Consider the following 22,327-nt stretch of genomic DNA (forward strand, 5'->3'; position numbering starts at 1 on the left):
GGAATATATATATATATACATTTATATATTTTTATTTTTATTAAGGATCCCCATTAGCTGGTTGCCACAACAACCCACTAGTCTTCCTTGGGTCCATATATATATATATATATATATATATATATATATATTTACATATATATATATATATATATATATATATATATATATATATATTTACATATATATTTACATAGGTGTGGGAAAAATCACAAGACTACTTTATCTCTACAGAACTGTTTCATGAGGGGTTCCCTCAATCATCAGAGAAAGAAAAGAAAAAACTCCTCATGAAACAGTTCTGTAGAGATGAAGTAGTCTTGTGATTTTTCCCACACATACATATTGTGCTCTACCACGGTATCGAGCACTATTCTCTGGATAATCCAATCAAGACATATATATATATATATATATATATATATATATATATATATCCATCCATCCATCCATCCATCCATTTTCTACCGCTTATTCCCTTTTGGGGTTGCGGGGGGCGCTGGCGCCTATTTATATATATATATATATATATATATATATATATATATATATATATATATATATATATATATATATATATATATACAGCCCGGCCCCCATATTGTTTTAACCCAATGCGGCCCCCAAGTCAAAAAGTTTGGGGACCCCTGGTATAAATAAATGAATCAAACAATTTACAGTTGATACATGTAAACGATATTGGTATTGGTTTTGGCTGATCTCACGCATGGTTGATCAGTATCAGAATCGGCAGCTTAATTCCCTGACCGGGAACATCCCCACTAATAAAAGATCAAATCAAATTATTAATTTTTGCAGCGGGTAGCCCTTTTCTGGCACTTGGTGTGCTGCTGAAACACTGGTCAAAGATCCTATATATCAGTGGTTCTCAAATTGGGGGTCCGCGTACCCCTGGGGGTACTTGAAGGCATGCCAAGGGGTAAGTGGGATTTTTAAAACATATTCTAAAAATAGCTAAATAAATATATTTATTGAATAATACTTCAACAAAATATGAATGTAAGTTCATAAACTGTGAAAAGAAATGCAACAATGCAATATTCATTTTTGTGGACATGTTCCATAAATATTGATGTTAAAGATTTCTTTTTTTGTGAAGAAATGTTTAGAATGGAGTTGATGAATCCAGATGGATCGCTATTACAATCCCCAAAGAGGGCACTTTAAGTTGATGATTACTTCTATGTGGAGAAATCTTTATTTATAATTGGATCACTTGTTTATTTTTCAACACGTTTTTAGTTATTTTTATATCTTTTTTTCCAAATAATTCAAGAAAGACCACTACAAATGAGCAATATTTTGCACTGTTATACAATTTAATAAATCAGAAACTGATGACATAGTGCTGTATTTTTTTTTCAACCAAAAATGCTTTGCTCTGATTAGGGGGTACTTGAATTTAAAAAATGTTCATCACTCTATATAACAGAAGAGCTCTGCTATTATTTAAAATGCTAGTCAAAGATCCTTTATGTGACAGGGGTGCTTAAGAGATGACCCTAATGTAAAGTATCCAAACAAGAGAAGATTAAATGATTATTACATTTTAACAGAAGTGTAGATAGAACATGTTGGAGCGGAAAATAAGCAGATGTTAACAGTAAATGAACAAGTAGATCAAGAATTCCTTTTTTACAGCTTGTCCTTAATAATATTGACAAGATAATAGGTAGATAAATGACACAATATGTTCCTGCATACGTCAGCAGACTAATTAGGAGCCTTTGTTTACTTAAAGACAAGTTGTCTAGTATGTTGACTATTTTATTTAAGGACAAACTTGCAATAATAAACAAATGTTAACTGTACCCTTTTTTTTTTTGTTAAAATAAAGCCAATAATGCTATTTTTTTGTGGTCCCATTTATTTAGAAAAGTATCGAAATACAAACCCCGTTTCCATATGAGTTGGGAAATTGTGTTAGATGTAAATATAAACAGAATACAATGATTTGCAAATCCTTTTCAAGCCATATTCAGTTGAATATGCTACAAAGACAACATATTTGATGTTCAAACTCATAAACTTAAATTTTTTGGGGGCAAATAATAATTAACTTAGAATTTCATGGCTGTAACACGTGCCAAAGTAGTTGGGAAAGGGCATGTTCACCACTGTGTTACATCACCTTTTCTTTTAACAACACTCAAATGTTTGGGAACTGAGGAAACTAATTTTTGAAGCTTTGAAAGTGGAATTATTTCCTATTCTTGTTTTATGTAGAGCTTCAGTCGTTCAACAGTCCGGGGTCTCCACTGTCGTAATGTTGCACACATATGCGGTCCTCTCCAAGGTTTCTCATAGTCATACTTGCCAACCCTCCCGGATTTTCCGGGAGTCTCCGAAATTCAGCGCCTCTCCCGAAAACCTCCCAGGACAAATTTTCTCCCGAAAATCAGGCGTAGCTGGGGGGGCGTGGCCCCCAGCTCCATGCGGACCTGAGTGAGGACAGCCTGTTTTCACGTCCGCTTTCCCACAATATAAACAGCGTGTCTGCCCAATGACGTTATACCTGTAGAATGATCGCGGGCGAGTTCTTGGTTTCTTATGTGGGTTTATTGTTAGCCAGTTTCATTAACGTCCTCCCAGCGGGGTAATCAATCAATCAATGTTTACTTATATAGCCCTAAATCACAAGTGTCTCAAAGGGCTACACAAACCACAACACAAACCACTACGACATCCTCGGTAGGCTGTCAGAGATTAAAAAAAAATATCTTAATTATTAGTTTCGCCATAACAACACACAACAACAGCAGTCGCGTTTTCGTCTACCGTAAAGCATTTTGTCTGCCGTAAACAGCAATATTGTGACACTCTTAAACAGGACAATACTGCCATGCATACTGTATAGTTAGAAAAATAGTGACAGAGAATAGAACAAGGATGGACAATTAAGGGATGGCGTGGCGCAGTGGAAGAGTGGCTGTGCGCAACCCGAGGGTCCCTGGTTCAATCCCCACCTAGTACCAACTTCGTCACGTCCGTTGTGTCCTGAGCAAGACACTTCACCCTTGCTCCTGATGGGTGCTGGTTAGCGCCATGCATGGCAGCTCCCTCCATCAGTGTGTGAATGTGTGTGTGAATGTGGAAGTAGTGTCAAAGCGCTTAGAGTACCTTGAAGGTAGAAAAGCGCTACACAAGTACAACCCATTTATCATTTATTCAACCCTTAACTCAACAATGAGTAGATGAGTGTTATGTGTATGTGTGTAAATAAATGAACACTGAAATTCAAGTATTTGTTTTATTTATATATATATATATATAAATTAAAATAAATATATACATATTTATTCACTGAAAGTCAAGTATTTCTTATATATATATGTTTAGAATGAAGTTGATGAATCCAGATGGATCTCTATTACAATTCAGTGTTCATTTATTTACACACATACACATAACACTCATCTACTCATTGTTGAGTTAAGGGTTAAATAAATGATTTCTTATATATATATATATATATATAAGAAATACTTGACTCTTAACCACGCCCCCCACCCCCCGATATCGGAGGTCTCAAGGTTGGCAAGTATGCTCATAGTCATCATTGTCACTGTCACCGACGTCCCACTGGGTGTGAGTTTTTCCTTGCCCTTATGTGGGCTCTACCGAGCATGTCGTTGTGGTTTGTGCAGCCCTTTGAGGTACTTGTGATTTAGGGCTATATAAATAAACATTGATTGATTGATTGATTGATTGATTGATTTGCCCAGGTCTGCCTTATAGTGTTGCACTGAAATGTTCACGACTCAGCATTTTTTTATTTTTGTTTTAATTGAAGCGACTGCGGGAGTGCTTGCAATAAAAATAACAAATAAAAATGAAATATTTGCATCAAGTGTGTCGAGTCAGAGGGGGTTGGAGAGGGGGGGGGTGTACATGGCATCATCTCCCAGGAGAAGCTGCTCTGCCGGGAGGTGTTTCCACGGCGACGTGCCAATCAAGCCCGATGGGACGCGCAGGGGAGTGGAGGGGGTTTGGTAGACCGGGACTGGATGTGGAAAATGCTGCAGCGTCTCTCCTCCTCGCCTCGTGGCTGCTCGGCCCCCTCCTCTCTCAGCATCCCGAGGAGGCGGAGCCAAGCCCTCACACACACACACGCACACACACACTCGCAGTGTGACATCTCCCATCCTGCGCTGCGCATCGCTCACTGTCCTGCAGCAACACGGTCCACCCACACGTCCAGGCCCAGTTTTTTTTTTCCCGGGGAGCAGCACCCGTGTCGTCGCCCCACGATGGATGCATTCATGAAGGGCTTCTCCATGGCCAAGGAGGGCGTGGTGGCCGCCGCCGAGAAGACCAAGGCCGGCATGGAGGAGGCTGCGGCCAAGACCAAAGAGGGGGTGATGTATGTCGGTAAGGCCGGGGACACAGGCGGGGGGGGGGGGGGGGGGGGGGGTGCAGAAGAAGAAGTGGCGCATTTTGGACAAGATGGTGGAAAAGCCGTGGCCAGGTTTTAATGTCACTGCGTCACATCTCAAGGTTACTCTGAGGGTGGAGGTAGGGGGGTGTAGGTGGGGGGGGGTGATATTAGGAACACAAGGTTGGGGCTGCAGGGGTTCAGGGGGAACGGGGTGGGGGGTTATTTTAATTACAGGATAAAAAACCAGGAGAGTAACACACGAGCACTGCGCCACCTCATCGCTCTTTTTCGCGTGCCGCTCGGATGACTTAACACCTTCATCCCTGCGGGGGGAGGGGGGAAAGATGGAGGGGATGAAGAGGAAGGGGGAGGGTGTTACGTCACATCGCGGACGGAGGGATGGTGACGTGTGGAAGAGAGGTGCGAGCCGGGGAGGGGGGTACAGAGATACCTAAAAAAAAAATGTTCCGGTGGAAAAAAGAAAGCGTGTCATTGGGCGTGAGACCAGACGGTGCGGAGAAGAAGGACACCTCCCGCAGGAAGGCACGGCCCGCTGTGGATTCACGGGCGACACTCATCCCTTCGCCGTAACGTCACCGCGGTCCGGGATTATATAATAATAAGTGCCTTTAATCTGCTTGTAAGCGGCCCGTGTGCACGACACACACCGGCGGCAAAGCGGGGGGGTGAAAAAAAAACGCCGGCGACCGAAACGAGGATGGAGGAGCGGAAAGATTGGAGATAGCGCAGACGCAAAAGGGTTAAAATTGGCGATGAGCGAATGGGAGGATTGAGCGAGGGACGAGCTAATTGGTTAACTTAGAAGGAGCGACATCACGGAAAATTCCCAACACAGTGTTACCGTTCAAACTGTGGCCCAAAAAATTAGACTTAGACAAACTTTAATTGATCCACAAGGGAAATTGTTCCACACGGTAGCTCAGTTACAACGATGGAAAGTGAAAGGTTGGAGAGGACAATGTTGGTATAAATAGCGATACGAAATATTTACATAATGAAGTGAATTATATTTATATAGCGCTTTTTCTCTAGTGACTCAAAGCGCTTTACATAGTATAACCCAATATCTAAGTTACATTTTTTTTAAAGCAGTGTGGGTGGCACTGGGTAAAGTGTCTTGCCCAAGGACACAACGGCAGTGACTAGGATGGCAGAAGCGGGAATCGAACCTGGAACCCTCAAGTTGCTGGCACGGCCACTCTACCAACCGAGCTATACAATATATGTAGAGTATATCATACATACTGATATATTATATCAGTGGTTCTTAACCTGGGTTCGATCGAACACTAGGGGTTCCACAAGTCTGCCTCAGGGGTTCGGGACACACCCGACTCATCGTGTAAATAAAAACTTCTCCCTATCCGCATATTACGGTGTGGGCGTGGCTTCTTACCGGTCCCACTGACCTACACTTCACAGGAGCCAAGCGTGCAGTTTTTAACATTTTTAATGCTCATAGATTTTCTTAAAGTCTTTCTCCCGCAGAACGTGACTTTTCAGTCACGTCCGTATCCTCCCCTCCACCCCCGGCTCTCGGCCGCTCACTGTCAGCTGTGTCTCGCCGTCAGCACATCCGACGGCGCTCGTCCTCAGCATGGACAGAGGCGGTGACCTTTGCTCCTGGCCACACCTCCCTCCACATACGGACACCCCCAAACAATGTTCCCTCTAATTTTCCATATGCGTACGCAAACGCAAAAACTACTTGAGCATTCAGTGGAGGACATGTGACATGTGAAGGATGTGCACACTGTGGACACACCAGCAGCACACCTGTCCCAAACCTGACTAAATACCAAATTAAATGTTTTATTTCAATGGGATATTTTTCTAATATAACATTTTGTTTTTCATTAGCTGTATACTAGTATGTCTGGGTGGGGGTCCTGCTTTGGAAATAATTTGTACCCCTTAGTTCCCACTAAAACATTCACATGTTGCACAATGAGATGTAAACATGGGCTCATGTGCACATTCCTGTTCGTAAAATATACCTTTATTAGTATGTCTTTAATATAATAACATCATTTCATGATCAATATTTCTAGCTTGGTTGGTAGAGTGGCCGTGCCAGCAACCTGAGGGTTGCAGGTTCGATTCCCGCTTCCGCCATCCTAGTCACTGCCGTTGTGTCCTTGGGCAAGGCACTTTACCCACCTGCTCCCAGAGCCACCCACACTGGTTTAAATGAAAATTATATATTGGGTTTCACTATGTAAAGCGCTTTGAGTCACCAGAGAAAAGCGCTATATAAATATAATTCACTAATTCACAAATTAAGATTGAATTAAGAAAAAAAACTTTTCATTTTTCACCCAGGAAGGGTTCGGTGATTGCGCATATGAAACTGGCGCGGTTCGATACCTCCAACAAGGTTAAGAACCACTGTATTATTTTATGCCACGTCTACATCATACAGTCGTGCTCATAAGTTTACATACCCTGGAAGAATTTATGATTTATTGGCCATTCTTCAGAAAATAGGAATGCTAACACAAAAACCTTTCTTCCATCCATCTTCTCCCGCTTATCCGAGGTCGGGTCGCGGGGGCAGCAGCCTAAGCAGGGAAACCTAGACTTCCCTCTCCCCAGCCACTTCGTCTAGCTCTTCCCGGGGGATCCCGAGGCGTTCCCAGGCCAGCCGGGAGACATAGTCTTCCCAACGTGTCCTGGGTCTTCCCCGTGGCCTCCTACCTGTTGGACGTGCCCTAAACACCTCCCTAGGGAGGCGTTCGGGTGGCATCCTGACCAGATGCCCGAACCACCTCATCTAACTCCTCTCCATGTGGAGGAGCAGCGGCTTTACTTTGAGTTCCTCCCGGATGGCAGAGCTTCTCACCCTATCTCTAAGGGAGAGACCCAAAGCTCATGACCATAGGTGAGGATGGGAACGTAGATCGACCGGTAAATTGAGAGCTTTGCCTTCCGGCTCAGCTCCTTCTTCACCACAACAGATCGGTACAACGTCCGCATTACTGAAGACGCCGCACCGATCCGCCTGTCGATCTCACGATCCACTCTTCCCTCACTCGTGAACAAGACTCCTAGGTACTTGAACTCCTCCACTTGGGGCAGGGTCTCCTCCCCAACCCGGAGATGGCACTCCACCCTTTTCCGGGCGAGAACCATGGACTCGGACTTGGAGGTGCTGATTCTCATTCCGGTCGCTTCACACTCGGCTGCGAACCGATCCAGCGAGAGCTGAAGATCCCGGTCAGATGAAGCCATTAGGACCACATCATCTGCAAAAAGCAGAGACCTAATCCTGCGGTCACCAAACCGGAACCCCTCAACGCCTTGACTGCGCCTAGAAATTCTGTCCATAAAAGTTATGAACAGAATGGGTGACAAAGGACAGCCTTGGTGGAGTCCAACCCTCTCCTTTCTTCCACTCATGCTTAATGGTTGTGTGACGCTATTTATCGGCAAACAACTGTGTTTACTCTTTTTCAATCAAAATGACAAAAGAAAGTACCCAAATGGCCCCGATCAAAAGTTCACATACCCCAGTGACTTTGATCTGATAACATGCACAAAAGTTGCCACAAACAGGTTTAAATGGCTAATCAAGGTTCCAATCCTCACCTGTGACCCGTTTGTTTGTAATTAATGTGTGCGTATAGAAGCTCAGTGAGTTTCTGGGCTTCTGACAGACCATTGCATCCTTCATCCAGTGCTGCACAGATGTTTCTGGGTTTTTTCCAATCATTTTGGAACTTGCAACCTAACTTGTTTTTCTTACTGGTCGTCGCCTTGTCTCTTCTTCGTTTTTCTGCTTCGGCTTTGTTACGTTTTTGGACATTACTACTTGCCGTAGTTTTGCGAATCCGGATGTTGTATGTCAGTTTAACCTGCCGGCCAGCATGTGAACGGTGAGAAAAAATCCCAGAACCACATGGGGGGACCTGGTGAATGACCTGCAGAGAGAGAGCTGGGACCAAAGTTACAAAGGTTACCATCAGTAACACACTGCAGTGCCAGACGTGTCTTCCTGTTAAGCCAGTGCATGTCCAGGCCCGCTGAGAAATAGCTCCGTGCCCGCCTACTTTATGGGTTATAAATAAACCTTTTAATTTTCCTGAAGGAACTTTTTAAATTTTCCTGAAGGAACTCTTCTGAAGGAATCAATAAAGTACTATATCTAACTATCTATGGATAATGGAGACATATACAATAGTCTCCTTTTCAGGTGAGAGAGGACGCTAACGGCACGCCCCCAATATTGTTGTAAGGGTGGAAATCGGGAGAAATTCGGGAGAATGGTTGCCCCGGGTGTTTTTCAGGGGGGGCACTGAAATCGGGAGTCTCCCGGGAAAATCCTGAGGGTCCAAATTCGGAGGTCTCAAGGTTGGCAAGTACGCGTTAGCCTATATGTCGATGTTTCATTGACCCGGCTAGCATGCTAAGCATTAGACTAGGAGCTAGTGCTTAGCTCCTAGTTCCTATGTTCCTGCAACCACTAAGGATTGGTTGCAGGAACATACTAGCTTTGTTAGACATGATCATAGACTGTATCGGACAACATAGTTTACGGTGAATTGTCTAATTCCATGTTTTACTTGTTATAACAAAACGTAAATGCTTGACTTACCTATCAAGGAGGAAATTAGTAAGTTTGGCGTCAGATTAAAAAAATCTTCTCCGCCTTCAATCGTTTCCATCGTTCAAAGGCATCCCCGTTACAAATATTCATTTTGTTCCTGGCTTTGTCATGAATAAGTTTTAGATTGACTAAAGTCTGACATGTTTAGTAACTTTACCAGTGGCAGTAGCTGGACCAAGATGGCGGTGCATAATCAGCATACATGGATATGACACACCCCCGGACTTTCTAATTGGCCAAACAGTGGAGGGTGGGGCATCGAAATTAAAACATTAACAAGATTTCAGGGCTATAAATCTAATTTTGAAATGAGCATATCCCAGCTGAACCACCGTTATCAGTTTTAGAGGTATTGGAAAAGATTTGTTCATGCCTTTTGACACATCAAGGGGCATTTAATGATGACTTGACATAAAATTTGTCACGATCGGGTCGCATGAAGATGCAGGGTTTGTTCTCCCAGGATGCAAAAGGACGAATCCGGACAGGACTTGTAGGTAAGGACCTGATTTAATAATAAAACAACACAAAACAGGTACAAAACAGAAAACAGACCGACCGGATAAGGTGTCGAGCGCACCGGAAGCTAAGGCTACAACTTAGCACAGACTATGATCACTAGCTGGGGCTAGGAGACAAGCAAAAACTTACGTAGCAGTCGCGTGACGCAAATAAAGAAGCCAAACAGAGTGACTGGAAAAGGCAGGCTTAAATAATGTCCGTGATTACAAACAGGTGCGCGTCCGGAACACAAGCGGCAGGTGAAAATAATAAGAAGCTATGGGAACAAACTCAAAAGTGCACAAACAGGAACCGAAGGAGTCTTAAACAGAAAATAACAAAAAAACATGATCCAGACCACAGATCATGACAAAATTATTACATGTGGCTCCTTTAAGGCAGCCTTAGCTACCGGATTCAAAACTCCAGACTTGCAGCGAGGGAAGGGGGCGGGCATATCGGTCCAAAGCTGAAGCCCAAGGGCGCTGCTCTGTTATCCATCATACCGTGGGTAGTGAGGCGGCGAAGACCTAAGATGGGGCGTGGTGCGTATGTGTGTGTACCTGAATGGTAGTAGTCCTTGAACCAGTGTCGTAGTCCTCGACGGAAAGAATCGCCAGGCACATGATCCTCAAATTCTCCAGAGAGTCCGTTGTGTACCCAACAACAAACGTTCCTTTGGTACAGACAGGTTCCCCTGAACCCGGGTTTCTCGTCGATAAGATCTTGTCCATTTTTGTACCCCACAAAAAACGTTCCGTTGGTACAGACAGGTTCCCTTGAACCCGAGTTTCTTGTTGAGAAGATCTTGTCAATTTGTGTACCCAGCAACAAAGGTTCCGTTGGTACAGACAGGTTCCCCTGAACCCGGGTTTCTCGTTGAGAAGATCTTGTCAATTTGTGTACCTGGCATCAAACGTTCCTTTGGTACAGACAGGTTACCCTGAACCCGGGTTTCTCGTCGAGAAGATCTTGTCAATTTGTGTACCCGGCAACAAAGGTTCCGTTGGTACAGACAGGTTCCCCTGAACCCGGGTTTCTCGTTGAGAAGATCTTGTCAATTTGTGTACCTGGCATCAAACGTTCCTTTGGTACAGACAGGTTACCCTGAACCCGGGTTTCTCGTCGAGAAGATCTTGTCAATTTGTGTACCCGGCAACAAATGTTCCGTTGGTACAGACAGGTTCCCCTGAACCCGGGTTTCTCGTCGAGAAGATCTTGTCAATTTTTGTACCCGGCAACAAAGGTTCCGTTGGTACAGACAGGTTTCCCTGAACTCGAGTTTCTCGTTGAGAAGATCTTGTCAATTTGTGTACCCGGCAACAAAGGTTCCGTTGGTACAGACAGGTTACCCTGAACCCGGGTTTCTCGTTGAGAAGATCTTGTCAATTTGTGTACCTGGCATCAAACGTTCCTTTGGTACAGACAGGTTCCCCTGAACCCGGGTTTCTCGTCGATAAGATCTTGTCCATTTTTGTACCCCACAAAAAACGTTCCGTTGGTACAGACAGGTTCCCTTGAACCCGAGTTTCTCGTTGAGAAGATCTTGTCAATTTGTGTACCCGGCAACAAAGGTTCCTTTGGTACAGACAGGTTCCCCTGAACCCGGGTTTCTCGTTGAGAAGATCTTGTCAATTTGTGTACCTGGCATCAAACGTTCCTTTGGTACAGACAGGTTACCCTGAACCCGGGTTTCTCGTCGAGAAGATCTTGTCAATTTGTGTACCCGGCAACAAATGTTCCGTTGGTACAGACAGGTTCCCCTGAACCCGGGTTTCTCGTCTAGAAGATCTTGTCAATTTTTGTACCCGGCAACAAAGGTTCCGTTGGTACAGACAGGTTTCCCTGAACTCGAGTTTCTCGTTGAGAAGATCTTGTCAATTTGTGTACCCGGCAACAAAGGTTCCGTTGGTACAGACAGGTTACCCTGAACCCGGGTTTCTCGTTGAGAAGATCTTGTCAATTTGTGTACCTGGCATCAAACGTTCCTTTGGTACAGACAGGTTCCCCTGAACCCGGGTTTCTCGTCGATAAGATCTTGTCCATTTTTGTACCCCACAAAAAACGTTCCGTTGGTACAGACAGGTTCCCTTGAACCCGAGTTTCTCGTTGAGAAGATCTTGTCAATTTGTGTACCCGGCAACAAAGGTTCCTTTGGTACAGACAGGTTCCCCTGAACCCGGGTTTCTCGTTGAGAAGATCTTGTCAATTTGTGTACCCGGCAACAAAGGTTCCGTTGGTACGGACAGGTTACCCTGAACCCGAGTTTCTCGTTGAGAAGATCTTGTCAATTTGTGTACCCGGCAACAAAGGTTCCGTTGGTACAGACAGGTTACCCTGAACCCGGGTTTCTCGTTGAGAAGATCTTGTCAATTTGTGTACCCGGCAACAACGGTTCCGTTGGTACAGACAGGTTACCCTGAACCCGGGTTTCTCGTTGAGAAGATCTTGTCAATTTGTGTACCCGGCAACAAAGGTTCCGTTGGTACAGACAAGTTCCCCTGAACCTGGGTTTCTAGTCGAGAAGATCTTGTCAATTTTTGTACCCGGCAACAAATGTTCCGTTGGTACAGACAGGTTCCCTTGAATCCGGGTTTCTCGTCGAAAAGATCTTGTCAATTTTTGTACCCGGCAACAAATGTTCCGTTGGTACAGACATGTTCCCTTGAACCCGAGTTTTTTGTTGAGAAGATCTTGTCAATTTGTGTACCCGGCAACAAAGGTTCCGTTGGTACAGACAGGTTACCCTGAACCCGAGTTTCTCGTTGAGAAGATCTTGTCAATTTGTGTACCCGGCAACAAAGGTTCCGTTGGTACAGACAAGTTCCCCTGAACCTGGGTTTCTAGTCGAGAAGATCTTGTCAATTTTTGTACCCGGCAACAAATGTTCCGTTGGTACAGACAGGTTCCCTTGAATCCGGGTTTCTCGTCGAAAAGATCTTGTCAATTTTTGTACCCAGCAACAAACGTTACGTTGGTTCCTCGCCTGTCGTCAGAGAAACAAGGTAGTTAAGAAGCAAACTGGTTAGCATCGAAGAGACGGAGGAGCTGGTTGGCTAACATTGAATCGGGGGAGTTGATCGCCTATAGTCAGAGGAACAGGGTAGTTAAGAAGCTAACAGGTTAGCATCGAAGAGACGGAAGTGCTGGTTGGCTAACATCGAAGTAACAGGGTAGAAATGTTGGCTATCTTCAAGAGAAGCTAACATTGAATCAGGGGGGTTGATCGCCTATCGTCAGAGAAACAAGGTAGTTAAGAAGCAAACTGGTTAGCATCGAAGAGACGGAGGAGCTGGTTGGCTAACATCGAAGTAACAGGGTAGAAACGTTGGCTATCTTCAAGAGAAGCTAACATCGAATCAGGGGGGTTGCTCGCCTATCGTCAGAGTAACAAGGTAGTTAAGAAGCAAACTGGTTAGCATCGAAGAGACGGAGGAGCTGGTTGGCTAACATCGAAGTAACAGGGTAGAAACGTTGGCTATCTTCAAGAGAAGCTAACATCGAATCAGGGGGGTTGCTCGCCTATCGTCAGAGTAACAAGGTAGTTAAGAAGCTAACAGGTTAGCATCGAAGAGACGGAAGTGCTGGTTGGCTAACATCGAAGTAACAGGGTAGAAATGTTGGCTATCTTCAAGAGAAGCTAACATTGAATCAGGGGGGTTGATCGCCTATCGTCAGAGAAACAAGGTAGTTAAGAAGCAAACTGGTTAGCATCGAAGAGACGGAGGAGCTGGTTGGCTAACATCGAAGTAACAGGGTAGAAACGTTGGCTATCTTCAAGAGAAGCTAACATCGAATCAGGGGGGTTGCTCGCCTATCGTCAGAGTAACAAGGTAGTTAAGAAGCAAACTGGTTAGCATCGAAGAGACGGAGGAACTGGTTGGCTAACATTGAATCGGGGGAGTTGATCGCCTATCGTCAGAGAAGCAGGGTAGTTAAGAAGCTAACTGGCCAACATTGAAGAGACAGAGGAGCTGATTAGCTAACATCAAAGTAACAGGGTTGAAAATGTGGCTATCTTCAAGAGAAGCTAACACTGAATCGAGGACCTTGATTGCCTATCGTGAGAGGAACAAGGTAGTTAAGAAGTTAACTGGCAAACACGGAAGAGACGGAGGAGCTGGTTGGCTAACATCAAAGTAACAGGGTAGAAACTTTGGCTATCTTCAAGAGAAGCTAACATTGGCTAACATCAAAACATAGGAGTTAGTTGCTAACATCAAAGAATAAAGGTAGCTTAAGAGATAGGCTAACATCGAAAAGAGAGAGAGAAGCTGAATGGTTAACATCAAAGAAGCAGGCTAGAAACGTTGACTAATATAGAGTGACGCTAACATTGAAACAGAGGAGCTAATTGGCCCACATCAAAGGAACAAGGTCGCTAAGAGGCTGATACTGTAGAGACGGAGGAGATGGTTGGCATCAAAGGGTAGAAACATTGGCTGACATCGAAACGTAGGTTTAATTGGTAACATCAAAGGAACAAGGTAACTATTTAGCCAACTGTCTAACATCAAAGAGAAAGAAAAGCAAGTTTGCTAACATCAAAGAAGCAGGGTTGAAATGTTGAACAGAAGCTAAGACTGAAACAGAGAAGTTGCTTGGCTATCATCTGAGAAACAAAGTAGCTGAAGAGCTAAGTGGCTAACATTAGCGAGACAAAGCAGCTGATTTCCTGACATTGAAGAAAGGGTAGAAACATTGAATAATATCAAGAGACGCTAGCATTGAAGCAGAATAGCTGATTGTCGGACATTAAAAAAGGAACAATGGAGCTAAGAGGCTAATATTGAAGAGACGGAGGAGCTGCACGGCTAACATCAAAAGGAAAAATGTAGCTAAGAAGTTAACTGGCTAACATCAAAGAAGCAGTGTGGAAACATTGAGCTAAATTCTTTGATACAGCTCGTTAAAGTTGCCGATACATCTGTTGATACAGTGAGCTCGTTAAAGTTGTTGATACAGCTCATTAAAGTTGGTGATACAGCTTGTTAAAGTTGTTGATACATCTGTTGATACAGTGAGCTAAAGTTGTTGATACAGCTCATTAAAGTTGGTGATACAGCTTGTTAAAGTTGTTGATACATCTGTTGATACAGCTCGTTAAATTTGTTGATACAGCTCATTAAAGTTGTTGAGGCATCTAGCTAAAGTTGTTAATATAGCTTGTTAAAGTTGGTGATACATCTGTTGATACAGTGAGCTAAATTTGTTGATACGGCTCGTTAAAGTTGTTGATGCAGCTCGGTAAATTTGTTGATACAGTGAGCTAAAGTTGTTGATACATCTGTTGATACAGCTTGTTAAATGTTTTGATACAGCTCGTTAAATTTGTTGATGCAGCTCGTTAAAGTTGTTGATACATCTGTTGATATAGTAGCTGAATTTGTTGATACAGCTCGTTAAAGTTTTTGATACATCTGTTGATACAGTGAGCAAAACTTGTTGATACAGCTCGTTGAAGTTTTTGATACATCTGTTGATACAGTGAGCTTAAGTTGTTGATACAGCTCGTTAAAGTTGTTGATACATCTATTGATTCAGTGAGCTAAAGTTGTTGATACAGTGAGCCAAAGTTGTTGATAAAGCGAGCTAAAGTTGTTGATACAGCTCGATAAATTTGTTGATACAGCGAGCTAAAGTTGTTGATACAGCGAGCTAAAGTTGTTGATATAGTGAGCTAAAGTTGTTGATACAGTGAGCCAAAGTTGTTGATACAGTGAGCCAAAGTTGTTGATAAAGCGAGCTAAAGTTGTTGATACAGCTCGATAAATTTGTTGATACAGCGAGCTAAAGTTGTTGATACAGCGAGCTAAAGTTGTTGATATAGTGAGCTAAAGTTGTTGATACAGTGAGCCAAAGTTGTTGATACAGTGAGCCAAAGTTGTTGATAAAGCGAGCTAAAGTTGTTGATACAGCTCGATAAATTTGTTGATACAGCGAGCTAAAGTTGTTGATACAGCGAGCTAAAGTTGTTGATACAGTGAGCTAAAGTTGTTGATACAGCTTGTTAAATTTGTTGATACAGCTCGCAGAAGATATTGATACATCGAGCTAAAGTTGTTGAAACAGCTAGCTAAAGTTGTTAATACAGCTCGTTAAAGTTGTTGATACAGCTTGTTAAATTTGTTGATACAGTGAGCTAAAATTGTTGATACAGTTCGTTAAAGTTGTTGATACAGTTCGTTAAAGTTGTTGATACAGCTAGCTAAATTTGTTGATACAGCTCGTTAAAGTTGTTGATACAGCTTGTTAAATTTGTTGATACAGTGAGCTAAAATTGTTGATACAGCTTGTTAAATTTGTTGATACAGTGAGCTAAAATTGTTGATACAGTTCGTTAAAGTTGTTGATACAGCTTGTTAAATTTGTTGATACAGTGAGCTAAAATTGTTGATACAGCTTGTTAAATTTGTTGATACAGTGAGCTAAAATTGTTGATACAGTTCGTTAAATTTGTTGATACAGTGAGCTAAAGTTGTTGATACAGCTCGTTAAAGTTGTTGATACAGCTTGTTAAATTTGTTGATACAGTGAGGTAAAATTGTTGATACAGTTCGTTAAATTTGTTGATACAGTGAGCTAAAGTTGTTGATACAGCTCGTTAAAGTTGTTGATACAGCTTGTTAAATTTGTTGATACAGTGAGGTAAAATTGTTGATACAGTTCGTTAAATTTGTTGATACAGTGAGCTAAATTTGTTGATACAGCTCGTTAAAGTTGTTGATACAGCTTGTTAAATTTGTTGATACAGTGACCTAAATTTGCTGATAGATAGATAGATAGATAGTACTTTATTGATTCCTTCAGGAGAGTTCCTTCAGGAAAATTAAAATTCCAGCAGCAGTGTACAAAGTTGAGGTCAATTTAAAGAAAAAAGTAAAAAGTAAATAATGGGGGTTTAAAAGGAAACAAAATAGAGAAATATTCCAAAAAGAATAAAAACAATGGGAATAACAATATAACAGTAAAATAAGAATATAACAAGACAAAGTAGGCAGTAGTGACCATGTTATGAAAAAGTATTGTACTGTTATGTATTGCATCCCCTGTCATCCTAGTACCCCCCCGCCCTGTCATCCTAGTACCCCCCCCTGTCATCCTAGTACCCCCCCGCCCTGTCATCCTAGTACCCCCCCCTGTCATCCTAGTACCCCCCCGCCCTGTCATCCTAGTACCCCCCCCTGTCATCCTAGTACCCCCCGCCCCCCGCCCCAGCGAGGAGTTGTACAGTCTAATGGCGTGTGGGACAAAGGAGTTTTTGAGTCTATTAGTCCTGCACTTGGGATGAAGCAGTCTAGCATACAGCTCGTTAGAGTAGTTGATACAGCTTGTTAAATTTGTTGATACATCTAGCTAAAGTTGTTGATACAGTAAGATAAATTTGTTGATACAGCTCATTAAAGTTGTTGATACAGCTCGTTAAAGTTGTTGATACAGCTCGTTAAAGTTGTTGATACAGCTCGTTAAATTTGTTGATACATCTCGCTAAAGTTGTTGATACAGTAAGCTAAATTTGTTGATACAGCTCATTAAAGTTGTTGATACAGCTTGTTAAAGTTGTTGATACATCTCGTTAAATTTGTTGATACATCTCGCTAAAGTTGTTGATACAGTAAGCTAAATTTGTTGATACAGCTCATTAAAGTTGTTGATACAGCTTGTTAAAGTTGTTGATACATCTCGTTAAATTTGTTGATACATCGAGCTAAAGTTGTTGATACAGGGAGCTAAAGTTGATGATACATCAAGCTAAAGTTGTTGATACAGGGAGCTAAAGTTGATGATACATCAAGCTAAAGTTGTTGATACAGGGAGCTAAAGTTGATGATACATCAAGCTAAAGTTGTTGATACAGGGAGCTAAAGTTGATGATACATCAAGCTAAAGTTGTTGATACAGGGAGCTAAAGTTGATGATACATCAAGCTAAAGTTGTTGATACAGCTCGATAAATCTGTTGATACAGCTTGTTAAAGTTGTTGATACAGCTCGCTAAAGTTGTTGATACAGCTCGCTAAAGTTGTTGATACAGCTCGCTAAAGTTGTTGATACAGGGAGCTAAAGTTGATGATACATCAAGCTAAAGTTGTTGATACAGGGAGCTAAAGTTGATGATACATCAAGCTAAAGTTGTTGATACAGCTCGATAAATCTGTTGATACAGCTTGTTAAAGTTGTTGATACAGCTTGTTAAAGTTGCTGATACATCTGTTGATACAGTGAGCTAAAGTTGTTGATACAGTAATCTAAAGTTGTTGATACAGCTCGTTAAAGTTGTTGATACAGAGAGCTTAAGTCCTTGATACATCTGTTGATACAGTGAGCTAAAGTTGTTGATACAGCTCGTTAAATTTGTTGATACAGTTCGTTAAAGTTGTTGATACAGTTCGTTAAAGATGTTGATGCATCTGTTGATACAGTGAGATAAAGTAGTTGACACAGCTTGTTAAAGTTGTTGATATATCTGTTGATACAGCTCGTTCAAAGTGTTGATACAGAGAGCTAAATTTGTTGATACAGCTCATTAAAGTAGTTGACACAGCTCGTTAAATTTGTTGATACAACTCGTTAAAGTTGTTGATATAGCTGTTGATACAGTTATCGAAAGCTTGTTAAAGTTGTTGATACAGTGAGCTAAAGTTGTTGATACAGCTTGTTAAATTTTTTGATACAACTCGATGAAGATGTTGATAAAGTTGTTGATACAGCTCGTTAAAGTTGTTGATAAATCTGTTGATACAGTGAGCTAAATTTGTTGATACAGCTCGTTAAGGTTGTTGATACATCTGTTGATACAGTGAGCTAAAGTTGTTGATACAGCTTGTTAAAGTTGTTGATACAGAGAGCTAAAATTGTTGATAAATCTAGCTAAAGTTGTTGATACAGCTCGTTAAATTTGTTGATACAGCTTGCTAAAGTTGTTGATAAATCTGTTGATACAGTGAGATAAAGTTGTTGATACAGCTTGTTAAAGTTGTTGATACATTTGTTGATACAGCTCGTTAAAGTTGGTGATACAGCCTGTTAAATTTGTTGATACAGCTCGATAAAGTTGTTGATACATATGTTGATACAGCTTGTTAAAATTGTGGATACATCTGTTGATACAGTGAGCTAAATTTGTTGATACAGCTCGATAAAGTTGTTGATATATCTGTTGATACAGTGAGCTAAAATTGTTGATACAGTGAGCTTAATTTGTTGATTCGGCTCGTTAAAGTTTTTGATACAGCTCGCTAAATTTGTTGATACAGTGAGCTAAAGTTGTTGATACAGCTTGTTAAAGTTGTTGATACATCTGTTGATACAGTTCGTTAAATTTGATGATACAGCTCGTTAAAGTTCTTGATACAGATTGTTAAATTTGTTGATACAGCTCGTTAAATGTTTTGATACAGTGAGCTAAAGTTGTTGATACATCTGTTGATACTGTTGGTTAAATGTGTTGATACAGCTCGTTAAGGTTTTTGATACAGATTGTTAAATTTGTTGATACTGCTCGTTAAAGTTGTTGATACAGCTCGTTATAGTTGATACATCTGTTGATACAGTGAGCTAAATTTGTTGATACAGCTTGTTAAAGTTGTTGATACATCTGTTGATACTGTTCGTTAAATGTGTCGATACAGCTTGTTAAGGTTTTTGATACAGATTGTTAAATTTGTTGATACAGATCGTTAAAGTTGTTGATACAGCTCGGTAAAATTGTTGGTACATCTATTGATACAGCTGGTTTAAGTTGTTGATATATCTATTGATACAGCTCGGTAAAGTTGTTGATACATCTATTGATACAGCTGGTTAAAGTTGTTGATACATCTATTGATACAGCTCGGTAAAGTTGTTGATACATCTATTGATACAGCTGGTTATAAAGTTGTTGATACATCTATTGATACAGCTGGTTAAAGTTGTTGATACAGCACGTTAAAGTTGTTGATACATCTATTGATACAGATTGTCAAAGTTGTTGATACAGCTGGGCTAGAGTCGTTGATACCGCTGGTGACCCCCAGGTGTTGTGACTGTGTGCAGGTAACAAGACGAGGGAGGGCGTGGTGTCATCAGTAAACACCGGTAAGTACACCCTCCCATCAAACACATCACATGACACGGCATTGACCACACGGTCCTCGGCGCGGTGGCGCAGTGGCCAACAGGACCGTGGACCAGGCCAACATCGTGGCGGACGCGGCCGTGTCGGGCGCCAACGAGGTGTCGCAGGCCACGGTGGAGGGGCTGGAGAACACCGCCGCCTCCACCGGGCTCATCAACCAGGTGGGTTGCCACGGCGACGACATCACCTCCCACATGTCTTCTGTCTTCTTTACCTTTTTCCTGTGCCATGGTTTGTGTGCCCTGGTAGGAGGAGTCAGTGAAGCAGGTGCCTATGGGGGAGGGGCTAAGGGGGGGGGGGGGCGGGGCTTCCCTGCATGCCACTCATCCACTCCTGCCTTGTCATGTCGCCCCCTGTGGTGCAAAGCGGTACTGCCGCAAAGACGGCGGTCAAAAAGGGGCCAAAAGTGAGCGTGACGGCAGGAAGTGGCGTTTGATTGGACTGACGGCGTTTAAACACGCGTCAAAGATGCACTAATTTGATCCATCAGCGCACTAATTTGATCCATCAGCGCACTAATTTGATCCATCAGTGCACTAATTTGATCCATCAGCGCACTAATTGATCCATCAGCGCACTAATTGATCCATCAGCGCACTAATTTGATCCATCAGCGCACTAATTTGATCCATCAGCGCACTAATTGATCCATCAGCGCACTAATTGACCCATCAGCGCACTAATTTGATCCATCAGTGCACTAATTTGATCCATCAGCGCACTAATTGATCCATCAGCGCACTAATTGACCCATCAGCGCACTAATTTGATCCATCAGTGCACTAATTTGATCCATCAGCGCACTAATTGATCCATCAGCGCACTAATTGATCCATCAGCGCACTAATTTGATCCATCAGCGCACTAATTGATCCATCAGCGCACTAATTGACCCATCAGCGCACTAATTTGATCCATCAGCGCACTAATTGACCCATCAGTGCACTAATTTGACCCATCAGCGCACTAATTGACCCCAAGCACTAACGACTGTGAATAAAGCACGAAGAGCTTCTTCTCCTTGATGACTCGCCTCAAATAATAAAATGTGGAACAGCAGCCTTGAGGCCTCAGGGTCTAACTTCCTGTCTCTCTCCTCGCAGGGAGAATACGAGCAAGGCGGCGAAGGCGGCGAGGTAAGACAGTCACCTGACTCACACCATGTCATTTAATCACTCATTACTACATTTTTTAAAAATACTTAAGTGTGCAAAATATACTTTGATAAATATTATTGTTTTCATTATATTATGAGAAATATATTTTATATATTTTTTAACTCTTCTAACAATTAAGTTTATTGTTGGGTTTCAGCCCATTTAAGTGAAAAATCTCCTAATTAAATTAATTAACATTTTTAAAAGCATTTAATTATTCATAAATGATATAATCTTCTAAGTAACATTTATATATCGTAACCTTCCAACAAAAACATGTTTCTCCCATTTAGGAAGTTGAAGAGTTTGTCCTTTGGAAAAATAACTAAATTATTGAATTTTAAAAACATTTAAGTGTGGAAAATATATATTGTTAAATATGATTATTTTCATTGAATTATAAGATTTTTTTTATTTTTATCTTTCCTCTTCCTACAAACATGTATATTGTTGGTTTTTGTCACAAAGCATTACTAAATTATTGAATTTTAAAAAATGTTTAAGTGTGGAAAATATATATTGTTAAATAACATCATTTTCTTTAAATTATAAGAATGTATTTTTATTTTTTATCTTTCCTCTTCCAACAAACATGTATATTGTTGGTTTTCATCAGAAAGCATTACTAAATTATTGAATTTAAAAAAAAATTAAGTTTGGAAAATATATATTGTTAAATATGATTATTTTCATTGAATTATAAGATTATTTTTTTATTTTTATCTTTCCTCTTCCAACAAAAATGTATATTGTTGGTTTTCATCAGGAAGCATTACTAAATGACTAAATTATTGAATTTTAAAAAATGTTTTAAATTTGGAAAATATATATTGTTAAATAACATCATTTTCTTTAAATTATAATAATTTATTTTTTATTCTTTATCTTTCCCCTTCCAACAAAAATGTATATTGTTTTCATCAGAAAGCATAGCTAAATGACTAAATTATTGAATTTTAAAAAATGTTTAAGTTTGGAAAATATATATTGTTAAATATTCTAATTTTTGTGAAATTATAAGAATTTCTTTTATTCTTTATCTTTCCTCTTCCAACAAAATTGTATTTTGTTGGTTTTCATCATAAAGTATACCTAAATGACTAAACTATTGAACTAAAAAAAATGTTTAAGTTTGGAAAATATACATTGTAAAATAACATCATTTTTTTTAAATTATAAGAATTTATTTTTATTTTTTATCTTTTCTCTTCCAACAAAAATGTATATTGTTGGTTTTCATCAAAAAGTATAACTAAATGACTAAATTATTGAATTTTAAAAAATGTTTAAGTTTGGAAAATATACATTGGTAAATATTATCATTTAAAAAAAATTATAAGAATGTATTTTTATTCTTTGTCTTTCCTTTTCAAACAAACATGTATATTGTTGGTTTTCATCAGAAAGTATGTTAAGGGAGATTTAAAATAAACAACAAAAAACACTAATTAGATTAATCTATAACATTTTTAAAAGCATTAAAATCATTCATAAATGATATAATCCTCTAAGCAACTTTTATAT

General features: G+C 40.9%; 1 protein-coding gene across 2 annotated transcripts in view; it reads left to right on the plus strand.

Annotated features, from left to right (window-relative positions):
• Positions 1 to 4,125: 4,125 nt before the first annotated feature.
• Positions 4,126 to 22,327, plus strand: part of sncgb (synuclein, gamma b (breast cancer-specific protein 1)) — a 20,504-nt gene continuing 2,302 nt past the window's right edge. The window contains exons 1-5 of one of the 2 annotated variants that reach the window (XM_061907490.1): positions 4,126 to 4,392; positions 19,565 to 19,606; positions 19,680 to 19,807; positions 19,896 to 19,913; positions 20,750 to 20,782. In XM_061907490.1, coding sequence (XP_061763474.1) covers positions 4,272 to 4,392; positions 19,565 to 19,606; positions 19,680 to 19,807; positions 19,896 to 19,913; positions 20,750 to 20,782 — 342 coding nt within the window. In that variant the 5' untranslated portion in view covers positions 4,126 to 4,271. The remainder of the gene's footprint in view (positions 4,393 to 19,564; positions 19,607 to 19,679; positions 19,808 to 19,895; positions 19,914 to 20,749; positions 20,783 to 22,327) is intronic. The other variant, XM_061907491.1, reaches the window with a different exon arrangement.

This window comes from Nerophis ophidion, linkage group LG08, assembly GCF_033978795.1.
Source record: "Nerophis ophidion isolate RoL-2023_Sa linkage group LG08, RoL_Noph_v1.0, whole genome shotgun sequence".
Classification (NCBI taxonomy): Eukaryota; Metazoa; Chordata; class Actinopteri; order Syngnathiformes; family Syngnathidae; genus Nerophis; species Nerophis ophidion.